Source organism: Ornithodoros turicata, chromosome 4 (genome assembly GCF_037126465.1).
Source record: "Ornithodoros turicata isolate Travis chromosome 4, ASM3712646v1, whole genome shotgun sequence".
NCBI classification, from domain to species: domain Eukaryota; kingdom Metazoa; phylum Arthropoda; class Arachnida; order Ixodida; family Argasidae; genus Ornithodoros; species Ornithodoros turicata.
In genome coordinates, this window is record NC_088204.1 from 81,905,745 (window position 1) to 81,920,176 (window position 14,432).

A 14,432-nucleotide genomic window follows, 5' to 3' on the forward strand; every position below is an offset into this window, starting at 1 on the left:
ACCAATTATTTTCACGTCTTTCGGACAGCGACACCGGTCCACTTCGCAGCTCGCACTTCGTTTTTCGTCGGACTTCTCCACATGACGTGGCACGCGCGTGCACGCGCAGCATGGACTAAAAGCACTCTATGTATACCCGACGTACGAGCTGAAGCCACGTTCACTGCTTAGTGCCGAAGCAAGAAAGAGACTGGTACATTTCTGATTGTAGCTTCGTAACAGAATCAAAGTTTCGGATTATGATAACAAGTGGGAAACTAACATAGCCGTGTAACGTAGTTTGAAGTGAAATTGTTTTAGCATTTTAGTGGCCCTTTAAAATTCAAGTAAGGACTACGTATATGCAGTAAGTATCTCGCTCCTATATCAGGCACCGTTCACGAGCACCTTCCGGACTTAGGATTAGCCCAAGCCACAGCCAGTTTGTGGCGCAGATTTCTGGCCCAAGTCAAAAGAACCACAGGTGGTCGAAATTACCCACGGTCCTAGCCTGGGGCACGTGCAGCATGTCGCCATGCTATAGGCAGATAAACCTTACGTGTAACGTCACGGCACCATTATCTGCTCCACCAGCTCCCGTGGCTCAGTGGTTAGCGTGCTAGCCATGTCACGTCGAGACTGGGAGGTACCCGGGTTCGTATCCCGGTGCCGGCTGTGCTGTCTGGGGTTTTTCCTGGGTTTTCCTCAGACGCTTTCAGACATATGTCGGCACAGTTCCCTTAGAAGTCGGCCCAGGGCGCACATTCCCCCAGGGCGTCAGTCGTGACGTTGCCCACATACGTGAGGCCGACAACGGCAAGCCCTATCGCCACCACCATCATTATCTGCGCAGTCGTCTGCTTTTACTTCTCGATGTTTTCCTGAACAGTTCTTTCGTTCCAATGTCGGTCTTACTCTCGCACGATGGCGTCGTCTTTGTCAAAATTGACCAGAACTCCCTCATGACTGCTTCAGCTTTTGACAGCCAAGTCTGGTTTCCTGATTTCCCACGGGTAGAAAAGTCGTGGAAGTTGGAGCTCGCTGTTTGTCTGTCGTCTCGAAAGCGCTTTTAGGGATAGTCAACTGAACATAGTTTCCAACTTTGTCTCCGCGTTCGTCGCCAGGGGCGCACGATCAAGAAGTAAACATACGAAGGCCACTGTCTATACGGGATGTGCCCACTCGCAAACACGAAAATAGCTTTTTCTTGAGCCGTTTATTCCGCTCGATATATTGAAAAAAAAAAAAAACTGTACAAGACACGTTTGGTAGCTGTACAAAGAGGCAAAAGCTGGCGCTACTTTACAGACTCTACTTGGAAGCCATGTATCATCATCATAGCCAAAAGAAGGCAAGCGAAGAGTTCAAAGTTGACTATGTACCAACTTTTTTACGATTTCATGCGTCACTTTTATTCAGAGACTAGTATGACGTGTCGCTGTGAGGAATACACCAAACGTGCCCATAGCAAGAACTGTTTTTGAGTGCTTGAAGAGATCTCTTGATTCGTTTCCTTTGGTGACCGTTTGTCATAATTCTCCGTCCCCGGTGAATGTTCCAGCTACATTGACACTTTGCACGACGATGAAATTTACTGGAAACATTTGCCCGAATGGAATATTCTACATAGAATAGAGTAGAAATAGAAGGGGGAAAAAATGGAAACGTAGTTTGGCACTGGTGCGACCAGCTGTTCCAGGACGATTGACGTGTGGAAGCACTACAATATACAACTAATATTCAACGACGGAATATTCTACAATATACAACTAATATTCAACGACGGAATATTCTACAATATACAACTAATATTCAACGACGGAATATTCTGCAATATACAACTAATATTCAACGACGGAATATTCTACAATATACAACTAATATTCAACGACGGAATATTCTACAATATACAACTAATATTCAACGACGGAATATTCTACAATATACAACTAATATTCAACGACGGAATATTCTGCAATATACAACTAATATTCAACGACGGAATATTCTACAATATACAACTAATATTCAACGACGGAATATTCTACAATATACAACTAATATTCAACGACGGAATATTCTGCAATATACAACTAATATTCAACGACGGAATATTCTACAATATACAACTAATATTCAACGACGGAATATTCTACAATATACAACTAATATTCAACGACGGAATATTCTGCAATATACAACTAAGTCCGTGCATGTCACGCCAAAATAACAGTTATTTTCGAAAGCAGACCAGAGCACACGCCATAAATCGCTTTGGTTTGCACTGTACACTACATATAGTCTCCTCCGTCTTCTGCGATCGAGAAAAAAAAAAAGATAGAACGACACAAGAGCTGGCCTAATGTGATTGCGCAACTGGTAAGTAGAGTTACCCATCTTACCCCTTGCTAAAGTTTCCTTTTTTTTTTCTATAAAAAAAGATCAGCCAGACGATGTCCAGGGCAGCACCCAGGCGTCTGTTTTTCTCAACGGAATCGCCTTCGCGTGATTAATCCCCATACCGTGTCGTTAGTTTTCCTTCTTCCTTAACTCCTTCCTTTTCTTCGGGGACGGAGTTAGTATGCGTCCTGGGCCGACTTCAGGAGGAACTGTGCGGGCATTCGTCTGGAATATGCATTCGGAAAACCCAGGGAAAACCTCAGACAGTGCAGAGCCGGTGCTAGGATTTCAACTCGCCGCAGGCTACCACCAACGAGCTTAACCCGCTCGGCCATGCCGCTGGCGTTATGATCTATGTAGGATAGGTTGAAAGATAGCGTGTCGAAATTATCCCCCAAAGTGGCGCGTGCCTTCTCAGGCAAAACGTGACGACTACAAAGCTTCACAGAAGTTAGACTTGTCCCCTATCCGCTAATAGGCATCTATACCGAAGAAACGTCACCGTGACGTAATCATGACGTTGGTAGACATAGTGAAACCGAAACAACGCGGGGGCAGAGAACACTGCCGTCTCACAAAGCCATGTTCCTTCAAGAAGGCCACGGGTGGCTTCTTTGTTTTAGTGGTACACACGAATGATGTCACGTTCTTTGTCTCTTTCGCGTCGTCATTCGCGTTCCTAATAGTGCACCGCGGAAAGAAAAGAAGACTTCATCCCAAGAGTTTGTTATTACGACTTAGTTCGCGCTTGTTTTGCATTGAGACATCACGTGCACTCCGAGAGGAACTCGTGCCCTTCAGGCTACAGAAGATGGAAGGGCCCGGTAGCCATCTTTAGAAAGAGGGCTACCGAAAAGATAGGACTACCGGTAGAATGGAGCGGAACAAGGCCATACAACTAATAATATATAAAGAATTACAAATATTTTACGATATGAGAAGCCAGATTTAAACGTGGCTTTCTTAAGACTTATTGATTTTTAGCTATAGTAGTTCCAGTCTACCAAGTTGGTGGCGCTGTTGTACCAATTGACGTCATTTGTTTGTAGACAGGGATAGATCTACTGCCCCAAGCTTTTTCCTTCCCTCGCAACACGTCTCCCCCTCTTCTTTGGACGGCTCCCCTTTCCCAATCAGTCGATCCCCGTTCTTCTTTCACAATGGACTCTTCAGCGCGTTCCCTGCACGCTTCCTCAAGAAGGGAGCCATACCGTGTATTCAAACGAGCGATATTCCCCGCAGAAGACGCTCAAAACGTCATAACTTTCTGAGCGCGAGCACTCAGCGTCCAGCGTTCACATACGCTGCTAACCGCAGGGAATTATCCTGCGTCACACCCACAAGATATTCCTCAGCAGACGACAGGACGGACGCTGACCGTGTCGTCTGCTAAGTGTCGTCTGCTAAGTGCGCAGTAAGCCGCTCCCGATATTCGGCAGCGTGTGAATGCTCAACATAACACGGGACGGAACTTCGTCTCTGTGAGCAGTGTTTTCGTTTTTGTTCCACGGGAATATTCCGTGAGCATGTCGCTCGTGTGAATACGCAGATACGGACATTATACTTTTCCCGACAGATATGTTTCATAGAAAGCGGATTTCAGCTAAGATGTTCTGAGACCATCTTTTGCAAAAACAAGTTCCGAAAAACAACGAGAGAACTACACGTGATATGTCAAACGAAAAGCATAGTCAAGGGAAGCATCGTCCTGGCCGCAGTGAATATTGCTTACGACGAAGTCACAGAGTAACAACAAGGTTGTGCGTTGAAGCGGGCATTTAATGGTGAAGCGGCGAAAACTTCGACCGCAATAAATACTGAAGTGATGCTGCCAGCAGTTTGCAACGAGAGGGCCAGCCTCGGGGTCACGTGTGTGTGTCCATAACGTCACCTGAAATGAAAAGAATTTACGTATATCAGTCATAACACCTCAAAGTGTCACACCAGGCTAAATATCGTCTCTTCGGAGTCGTACCTAATTTGTGCCGTTCTAACGCGCACGTCTCAACGTGCATTTTTCGTAAAGTTCCGTTATGTGACACGGAAGTTGTATAAAGTAAGTATTGTTTTAATTGTAAGTAAGACGACGTAGAGATGCGCGCGACCTAGCGACATGTCTGGCAACATATTTTGTTCCGCACGCGACACTCCCTCCAAGGTCTCCTTATGACTTCGAACCAAAGCCGTTGGTCATCCTGCAACGCGGCTTTCCCTATAGGAGACGAACCAGAGTGATGACGTCACTATCCTGTTCGCGAAACCGAAACTTGTAGAGGCTCTCCAGCAATGATGGCCACTAACTACTTCTACAGTAATTTAACTATAACTACTAACTACTTCGTGATGGAGTAGTTTAACTACTTTTCAGGGGAGTAGTTAAAACTACTTCTTTAACTACTGCAATGTAGTTTAACTACACCTATAACTACTTAACGTTGTCCGTCAACACCAATCCCCTGTAGTGTTCTTGGACACCTAAATATGAATCACAAACAATGATAAACTTTGGCTCAAGCCACTGCTACGATCGTCAAATTCAAAGCTTGCGGCGGGATTCTTTCTGATCCTACGCAATAAACTAAATTGCAGAATTATTTCACCGCAAATGAGGCTTCACTGGACATTGAACAAGCATTAAAGTGAAGATTTAGTACATATGCACGACACAATTGCTCTGCACCTCCGTTCTCATCATACAAGTAGCTCAAGGTAAAAGGCGGAAGCACAATCGTGCCGTAAAGCTTGCGGCAAAATCGGAAGTAGTTCGCACCTTCAGTAACCTAACTACTGTAGTTAACTACTTAAAATAGTAGTTTAACTAGTAGTTGCAACTACATTTCTGCAAGTAGTTCATAACTACTTTTTAACTACAATCTGGTAGTTTAACTAGTAGTTTAACTACATGTATAGTTAACTACTGGCCATCACTGCTCTCCAGTCCTTCCAAAAAATGGCACATATACATAAGATTGACGAACAGCATTGATGTTCGGTTATTTAGTCTTCTAGTAAGAATGTAAATGCGCAAAAAAAATGTCATATTTTAGTCCAGAGTGTCATCTCAAAGGGCTTGACCAAACGACTGTGCTACTGGACAACGTGAGTGAGACAAGTGCCGTGTCCCAAATAAGTAAGCCAATCACAGTCGTAGTCGTAGACACAAGCCACCACCTGCCGCATGGGTATACCCCTTGATATACGCAGGCTTTGTATTTGAAATCGTTTGAAATCTCAAAGAAGGGAGAGGAGGCATCGAGCATGCTCTGTTTAGTTTAGGAGGTCGACGCAACTTACCTTAGCTCGGAGGAACGTATTCGAAAGAGTCCACTTTATCCTTGAGTGGCTTCGAGACGTTGATTTCCTTCTTCGGGGCTCCCTTGCGTCCGTCCAGTTCACCGAGCGCTCCCGGGCAGTCGGAACGGCGGATGCATCGGTAATGGCACTGGTAGCGATCGCAGTTTTTCAAGCTACACCTGAGGAAACGTACGTTCAACCGTCATTACGACGCTTGGAGCTCTTGCGACATCATTCTGACGCCATCACACTATACGCTAGTTTGTTCAATATTTTACTACGTATGTGCGATCTATGACATGGATTTCTATCCTGGTTTCTCTTTATGTGGTGTGGCGTGTGTCGAGATTTCGGCGCACATTAAAGAACCCTCAAGTGGGCCAATATTAATCCACAGACCCGACCACTGTGACGTCGCTCGTGATCGTATAGTTGTCTCGCGAGGTATAATCCCGAATTATTCCGGTTTGTCCTCTTTCGCAAGTTATGATCACATATGGTCCACTATTAGGACGCCTCAGACACCGTTGTAATTTATAGCGGCTGTGATGCCCCAAGCTGTCCAGCATGAATGTAGAAGACGGCTACTTGCAGCGATGTGAAGCCACCCTTCAAGGTCTACAGAAAAAAAAAAAAGGTAATGGGCGCGCAGAAAATTGGCACCGCGAGTAGCGACGGTCACAGCAAGGTATCACCGCTTTGTGAGCGAAGCCGCGGGAAACGTCATGTGCTCATGCGCTCACGAGGAACTGCTTAGACGGAAGGCTCTTTTTTTTTTAGTACTGTGTTAGCACCGCGAGGCAACTACGGCTATGAGCGGCGTGCAGACGTGGACAGAAGACAAGAGGAAGGAGAGGGGAGACAGGGGGGTTAGTACGCGTCCTGGTCCAACTTCAGGGGGAACTCTGCCGACATTCGTCTGGAAAGTTTTCGGAAAACCCAGGAAAACCATCAGACAGCACAGCCGGTGGTAGGACTCGAACCCGCCACCTCCCAATCTTCAGCACGACGTTGGCTACCATGCACCAACGAGCAGGACGCCTTAACCCGCTCGTCCATGTCACTCGTGGAAGGGTTCTACGCCGAAATTTGCTCAAATGCCCGCTAACTATAACACGCAGAAAATGGTTGCTTGGTCGCGTAATATTGCCAAGCGACGGAGCTAGTGCGTATAGCCAGTCCGATGGAATAATGGAGTCAGTGACGATAGAGTGCTGGCATATTGATGCCTTCCAAGCCCACCTCTCCTTGGGGCGGTTTGGCTGCTAACGCGCACTAACAAAAATTTGCTTGAGAGGTGAACCCTCTTGCTTGAGGACTAACAAAAATTTGCTTGAGAGGTGAAAATGTGAGAGGTGAACCCTCAAGAGTAAATTACTGAGCCCTTGACAGTACACGATACATCGGGCAACTCTGACGTGATTCTTTCGTTTCGAAAGCATTCGCTGACACTGGCAAGACGAAAGAAAAAAAATATAGGAACAACGAAAGTACCTGTAGCGGCATGGTCCATGAGTGACGGGCCTATGACCTCCAGGATATCCACCTTGGCCAGGATAACGGTCCCTGTCGGGGTATCCTCCTTGTCCAGGATAACGGTCCCTGTCGTGGTGTCCTCCTTGTCCAGGATAACGGTCTCTGTCGGGGTATCCTCCTTGTCCAGGATAACGGTCTCTGTCGGGGTATCCTCCTTGTCCGGGGTAGCGATCTCTGTTCGGCTGTCCTACCTGGCCTGGATAACGTCCTCCAGGATTACCGCTTCCAGGATAACGTCTGCGTCCATCGACACCTTTGTCGTCCTCGTCCGTTTCCGGTACGGCAAGGATGGTGCACAACAGGGCGGTCAGGAATATTAAGACGGACACTCGTCTCATGTTGACTTGAGCTGCGAGGAAGATGCGTACAGCTGAAGACAATATTATAACGATGCTTATGGCAAATTCGACGGGTCGATCCCGAGAGGCTTTCTTTGCTCCGCGCTGCTGGCGTGCATCACTACACTCTTTAAAAAAAAGGTGTACCTTAACTCCTTTCCTTGCCACATATATAACAATAATATTAGTAGTAATATTACTCTCCAGTAGGGAGAAAGGTATTATGCTACTCCCTTGAGGGAGTGAGGAGACACCCTTTTGAGCGTAATTGTACTCTCCAAAAGGGTCTTATATATGTGGCAAGGAAAGGAGGAAAGGAGTTAAAGTACACCATTTTTTTTAAGAGTGTAGACGATCTGGATTGGACTCGTCGATCGTTTCTGATCAACTGGCTTCACGACGAAGTGCTCTTAATTACTCTTGATTCCGACTGGCGGGCCTCCGCGACGGAGTTTTTTGTTCCCAAACCCGGGGACTGGGGGGGAGGGGGGGGAATAATTCACGGCGCTCACGTTCGGGTCGACCAGTAAAATTCGCCATTAAATAAGTGTCCGTACAGTTCAAGATGCTAAGGCATATACGGGCGTTTCACGGGAACGATACTTTAGAGGAAACTATGAAATCAGCTCGCGTCAATGTGGCTACCGTCATTGGCTGATGGCGTTTTTGTTTGTTTGTTTGTTTTTATTACGTACAATGACATCGATAACATCAGAAACATAAAGCGGAGCATCCAGAGGGAAATGATCCCTTTTGAAGGGTCCTCCATAGCCATAGTTTTTAAGCGGTTATTTTAAGCATCTGCCCCTCGGAGAAAACTGTCTGTTCTTGAATCCCAATCAGGTTCAGTTCTACGTATATTCCACCCAATTCCATTGTTTATCCAATTTTTCTGTCCTTTGTGTATACGTAATTTCCTCGTTATGTGTACTTACAAAACTTGCGTACACACTTGCGTACATTAAAAAATTACGCAAAATGTTCTGCCGATCATTTCAGAAATACCGAAGTGTTACGCGATAATGTAATGGTCATCCCACTTAGCTAGGATTTGATACTTCGCCTACGTTGTGAGACCGCTCAGTTGCATACTTGTAAAAAAACTTACGCGCTACTGTACCAGCTGTACTATACTGCCTAGTAGAGCTAAAAGATGGATCGAAGGATCCCCTACTCGAAGCCAAGCAACGAGGCAAACTCACCTTCAACGCTTCCTAAGCAGAACCTGGAACTTAGAGCAGTCTCTGAAGAGCCAAACGCGATGTCTTCGGTCCACAGGAAAGAGACCCTGCTCCTCTCTGGCGAAAACCGCAACTGCCAGCCGCTTTCCAAAGCGTACTTTTTATAGGTGCATGAACTGACCACTTTTCTTACTATTTTCGCGAGTCTCTTTTTATTTAATTTTTATATATGTATACAGTAATCTGGCGAGGGAATAAAGTCAAGCCTGATCCTACACGGACAAAAAGAAAAAAAAAAGGTGACCTTGATATCATCGCAGCATTACGAACCTTAACTTTATCTCTGCTACAGGGTTTCTTGACACCAAAACAAAAACCACTTCCTGAACAGCTGTTCGACCACAACTCGTTTTGATGCCCTACCCGGTTTTCTCCCGCGTCGACTGCTTCCAAGTGACGTCATCACCTGGTTCGAGACCTGTCCCCACTTTGTTTAACCCCTTTCCGTGCACGTGCAACATTAGCGTCGTCCGCTATGATCTCGTTCGACGTCGTCTGCATTACCAGTGCCGAATTTCTAGTTTCGGTTTCCTTTTTGTGTGTGCTTCCTTCGCTATCGTCTGCAATCCAGATCTGCTAGTGGGATGGTCGCATGACCTGACCCCTCGTGTGTGTGTGCGGCTTTTTTTTTGTCTATACGGCGCTGCTGCGAATTCCGGTCGGCCTCCATTGCATCTTCCTGGATATCGAGTTCAAGTTCGTGCACGTTCAGTGAATGGGTGGGTGAGAAGAGTGTGTCTTACAGTGTACAATGACGCGGTAAGGGTCGTCTGAAAGTGGCGACGGATCTCTTCGTGCTGTTCTGAACGGCATGCCCTACCCTGAGAAGCCTCGAGCTGGTGGACCCTATGATTGGTTCGTGGGTGGTGTTCGGGGAGGGTGTATTCTGCCGTGAGGGCAGATATTTGCGGGACTTGCGTAAGGGGATTTTCCCTGCACCGCCTAAGACACCCCCAAAAATCTTGCAACACCCCTCCATATTGCCTGCCAGGAAGGCCAAAAAAGCTGCAAATATGGGTGCCCCCCAGAGGCGAAAATTCTGGGAATATCCCTGCTTGCGTGCTTCGGTACGAATCTTGCTTACCTACCCTATAGGGAACAGATGCTCGCACAATGAATGCTCTTCGTCTCTTGTTGAGCAACCACCAGGACTTTGGAAGTGTCCCGCACTATATAAAAAATTGCAAAGCTAAAGATGCCTATGTCTTTTATTCACATAAAAATAAAGTATAACCCTTTCCTACAGTTAACGAAGCAAGTAGAAGCTGTTTACCGTATTTTGTAGCTTGTACGTCCTCCTCTATCTAATGCCTTTCAAATTTCATCTGGTTCCCTTTCGGCGAGAGAATGGTGGCAGAGAGAAGGGCACGCCGTTGTCGGCCTCATAGAGGTGAGCAACGTCACGACTGACGTCCTACAGGAACGTGCGTCCTGGGCACCGGGCTATAGAGGTGCAAAATTTCCAGAAATTTTGAATCGCTCGAAAAAAGCCGTTTCTTTTCGTTTTTTTTTTTTTCCCCGAAAAATTTGAAAAAAATGGAAACAAACGTGGTTACTGCTGAGTCGAAGCATTGCCGGCCAAACCACAGCATACAATCAGCTAGAAGCTTTAGTAGTGTTTACCCTCTAGGCATAAATGCGGAGCAGAGCATCCCATGAGACTGCTGTGTACTCAGCGATAGGTAATTGGAAGAACCCGTCCACTCCGACCAGAACTCGGACATTATGTGAACGCGACGGCGGTCGCTTGGAGCGGCCAGACGGAGCTCTAAGTTGGTGGTTGTTTGCGGATTAGAGGTACCTAAGGCATTGTTGGCGGGTTGGAACGCATCGAAGGCACGAAAATCTACATTTTTGAATTTTGTCGCCTGGAAATTTTGGGCTATTTTTTCTTAGACGAGGAAAAAAAACGAAAAAAAAATGTTTTTTTTTTTTCAAAAAATTCGTTTTTTTTTTCCCGGGGCTTCGCATCTCTGCACAGGGCACGTACTCTCGGCCACTAAATTTCGCGAATTCTGGATGCTAAACTTTGCGCGTTAATTAGTTCCCGAAACTTCGTCGAAAACTTCACGCGCAGTACGTCTATCTGAATATAGCGTATCTGCCGGCCTCAAGGTACTTCAAGGTACCCTTCAAGCCTAACTAAACAGCTGCCTTCGTTTAAGTCCAGTTGCCCTTCTCCTTCGAAGTGGGGACGCTAAGAGACTATCCGCTCTGCTTCCTATATGTTTTGAAGATGGCCTCCTCTAGACAGTCTGGATGGGAATAAGAGCAAGATGACCCGTTAGCTGAAACACGGTGGAGTGAAATTTGAGGAAACCACACTTTGCTCGCTTGCTTCTTAGGTGTTCAGAGAGGTCAGCTCTGTAAATGGCTTGTCACATGAGGAGAGATCAATGACATTGGCAGGAAGTGTACAGTAGGATTGCCGCGCCGCCGCAAATGTCTTTCGTTACAGAAGCGAAGCATGACGTCACACCCGACAAGAAAGAGAAGGCGCTGCTGCACATGTTGCAATGGTTATCGGTGACAGCTGCAATCTGGAGATACGAGCTCAGGAAGTATTTCACGTAAACAACGGATTCCAGTCAAGGAGGCTGCCCCGCCAGACCATACATTCAAGCAACGGCCCGGCTGACCGCTACTTATATAGAAGACGGCCAAAATTTGCATGGTTCATTTCTCCTTGGAAAAGTGGGCTGCATATACCAATGTTTGCGGTATGCCCTACTTCGACGTAATATTGTTTTCGCAGCCAGCGCCAGCCTTAGGGAGCTTTCATAATGAACTTCATTAATTATTGTGAATTGTGAACTTATTGCCACGTAGTAAATTAAAGGTACACATGGTCATTTATATACAGGTAGAGGACCCAGTAGGAAGCAACTCCCCGATAAAGGGTACTCTATAGTGGGTACATCCGATCATTAAGAGTATACAGCCGCGAAATCCAAGTTGGATTATGAGTATGAGAACATACAAATTATATAAATGAAGTGACATATGTAGCAATTGCTAATAGACCTCTGCCTGTTTGTAAACAAATGACGTCATAATGTTCGACAGCGCCACCAATTTGGTAGAGTTGAACTGCGCTCGAAGCTAGGGTCGAACAAGGTCGCGCCAGAAAGCCACGGTCTTGAGGGGATTATGATGGTCCCTGAAAGGGATGGAACCTTCGGTCCTACTTTACTTTCAATAGGAGGCAGCGAACAAGTGCCCATTCGTGGAACCTAGCCCTCCCCTTCCAATTTGTTCCGGTTTCAATCTGTCTATCAAAGTCATGATGACGTTTCTCGGGTAGAGGTCTATTAGCGTTATGGGCAAGCTTACGCTTGTCCCATTTTACAGTTGGCAATACAATTGCTAATTACTAGGTATCCAACAAACAAAATATAGTTTGAGCTTGATGACAATACACACGTATGTAGTAATTGCTAATTACTATGTATCCAACAAAAAATTAGTTGGAGCTTCGTGACAACACAGACATAGGTAGTAATTACTAATGACTAGGTATCGAAAAAAAAATAGTTTGAGCTTTAAAAGCCCTAGAGTTCACAATGTTTCTTATTACAGGAGACAAACGACTCCGTTCGTTAGATCGTTAGATCCATGAAGAAAACCGAGAGACACGGACACAGAAGACGACAGACGTAAGTTCTCAGTCTTCTGTGTCCGTGCTTCTCGGTTTTCTTCATTGATCTGTACCAGCTAGCCAGCACCCTTTCCCTTGTTCCATTCGTTAGATTCCATTCGACCTAGAAAGATTTAGAGTAGACCCTGAGATGTCAAACAAGTAAAAATGGAAACTGCAACGCGCTCATATGGTGCACTATGACGGATGGGAAAATACAATACAGTCGGTTCTTGAGGATCAGGCGCTCCAGAAGTTGGATGTTCTCAGGAACTCTGACCCTGGGCTCTGAGCCGCCCCGGCCGGGATCGTCCTGCACTGATGTACGGGCGTCTCGGAACCGTTTGCACCACTCAAACGCTTCGTTGCGGCTAAGCGTATCGTGGCCGTACTGAGTGCGAAGTCTTCTGTGAATTTCAGATGACTTTACGCCTTCGTTCACGAGAAACTTCACGACAATTCGCTGTTCGATGTGAGCGCTCACCTCGTTGTCGGCCATCTTGTCCAGCACGTGTCTTCTGTTTTGCACAAACTTTGGACCACCATGTGGTCAACGCGGAGGCCTGTCCGTGTGAAAATGATCAAAAAGTAGCGCGAGTCATTTGTACACCCAGGAGACAGAAAGTCCCGGTTTGACTTGAACACCCCTCGTATATGCCATATATGTGCCATGAATTGCTTTTATGGAACTACCGCTGCCTCAAACAGTGTCATACAGTGTTTTGTGACTATACCGACGGTCATTATGACATTCCATGACTATTTTCATGACATGTGCCATGAATGACTGAATACATACGGAATACATTTACACGTGTTGCGTGGATTGAAAACCTGTAGAAGAATTAACAATGGCAATGGCAAATTCAGCCAAGCTAGATAGCAGCAACGATTTGATGGTCTATCTGATGGTATAAAAATTGCATCTGTGGACGAGATTGTGTTCCCCTACATGAATCCTGGAATGTCCCAGCGGGCAGATGGACGTGGCCTCACTAGGACCGTGCCGGTAGAACTGTCTGGCAGGCGCAGTGGCGCGCGCCAGCAGAGGCACGTCGTTGTCATCGTCGTCCACGGGCCGCCACATCACTCCCCCTCAGACGCGGAGCGGTGCATGCGGTTGAGGTTCGCGTCGATACCATGAAGAGGAGGACGATGACGGCTCGTAGATGGTGGACGACTGGGCACACGGCTTGTGCTTGTGGCTGTTGATGCAGCAGCAGCGGGATGGCGGGAACAAGAGCGCTGCGATCCGGGCGGGTTCCAGTGATGGGATGTGAATGCCGATTGGTTGAGTGGTTGGGTGCTTGAGTGGTTGCTGATTGTGTTGAGTGCCTGCTGAGTGCGTTGAGCCCTTGTTGAGTGCGCTGCGTGCTTGCTGAGTGAGTTGCGGAGTGCTCATTGTTGCTGGGTGAGTGCGTTGCTGAGTGGGCGACAGTACCGCGACCGGTACGACAGCGTGAATGCCGGTTGCCGCCAGAGAAGTGCCGGGGAGGTCCATCATGAAGCAGGTGGAGGCCGGAAAGTCAGCTTACTGTGGTCTCCCTGCGGGTCTCCGGTGGAACAGTGGTCCCAGTGCGCCTTGCCTGCTAGAGGGTTGTTCGCGGCTGGTTTGCCGAAAAATTTAGGATGTTGCATGGCCGAATTACGCCGAACATGGTGTTCGTTGTTCGGGTCACCAAATGTAGAGGAGGTGGTGTTCCCCTACATGAGTCCTGACCTGCGATGATGGAATGTCCCAGCGGGCAGATGGACGTGGCCTCACACTAGGACCGTGCCGGTAGAACTGTCTGGCAGCAGAGGCACGTCGTTGTCATCGTCGTCCACGGGCCGCCACACATCTTTGTGTTCCTTTGTACTTGGCATTCCCGTGTGCAGCTGACGCAACTGCGTTTCTGCAGAATCAGGTTCAAATGTCGCGCTTTTCGAGTGTTTCTAGTTCCTACAGAGCCGTCTGTGCTTCATGTGCTGCCATCTAGTTGGAAGAGGGCAAATCCTATAGCAACA

The 14,432-nt window shown here is 46.9% G+C and overlaps 1 protein-coding gene across 1 annotated transcript; it reads right to left on the minus strand.

Annotated features, from left to right (window-relative positions):
* Window positions 1–5,674: 5,674 nt before the first annotated feature.
* LOC135392589 (annexin A7-like) lies at window positions 5,675–8,941 on the minus strand. Its single transcript, XM_064623295.1, has 3 exons — window positions 8,750–8,941; window positions 7,168–7,558; window positions 5,675–5,852 (listed from the first exon to the last, which is right to left on the minus strand). Exons 2-3 carry the CDS (start codon window positions 7,545–7,547, stop codon window positions 5,675–5,677), a joined length of 558 nt encoding a protein of 185 aa, XP_064479365.1. The 5' UTR covers window positions 7,548–7,558; window positions 8,750–8,941.
* Between the last annotated feature and the right edge of the window lie 5,491 nt (window positions 8,942–14,432).

Bases quoted from the DNA above. Each gene is read 5' to 3' on its own strand.
- LOC135392589 (XM_064623295.1), bottom strand. From the start codon at position 7,547: ATGAGACGAGTGTCCGTCTTAATATTCCTGACCGCCCTGTTGTGCACC. The intron at 5,853-7,167 runs GTACTTTCGTTG...ACGTTTCCTCAG, and splicing joins CATGGACCATGCCGCTACAG to GTGTAGCTTGAAAAACTGCG.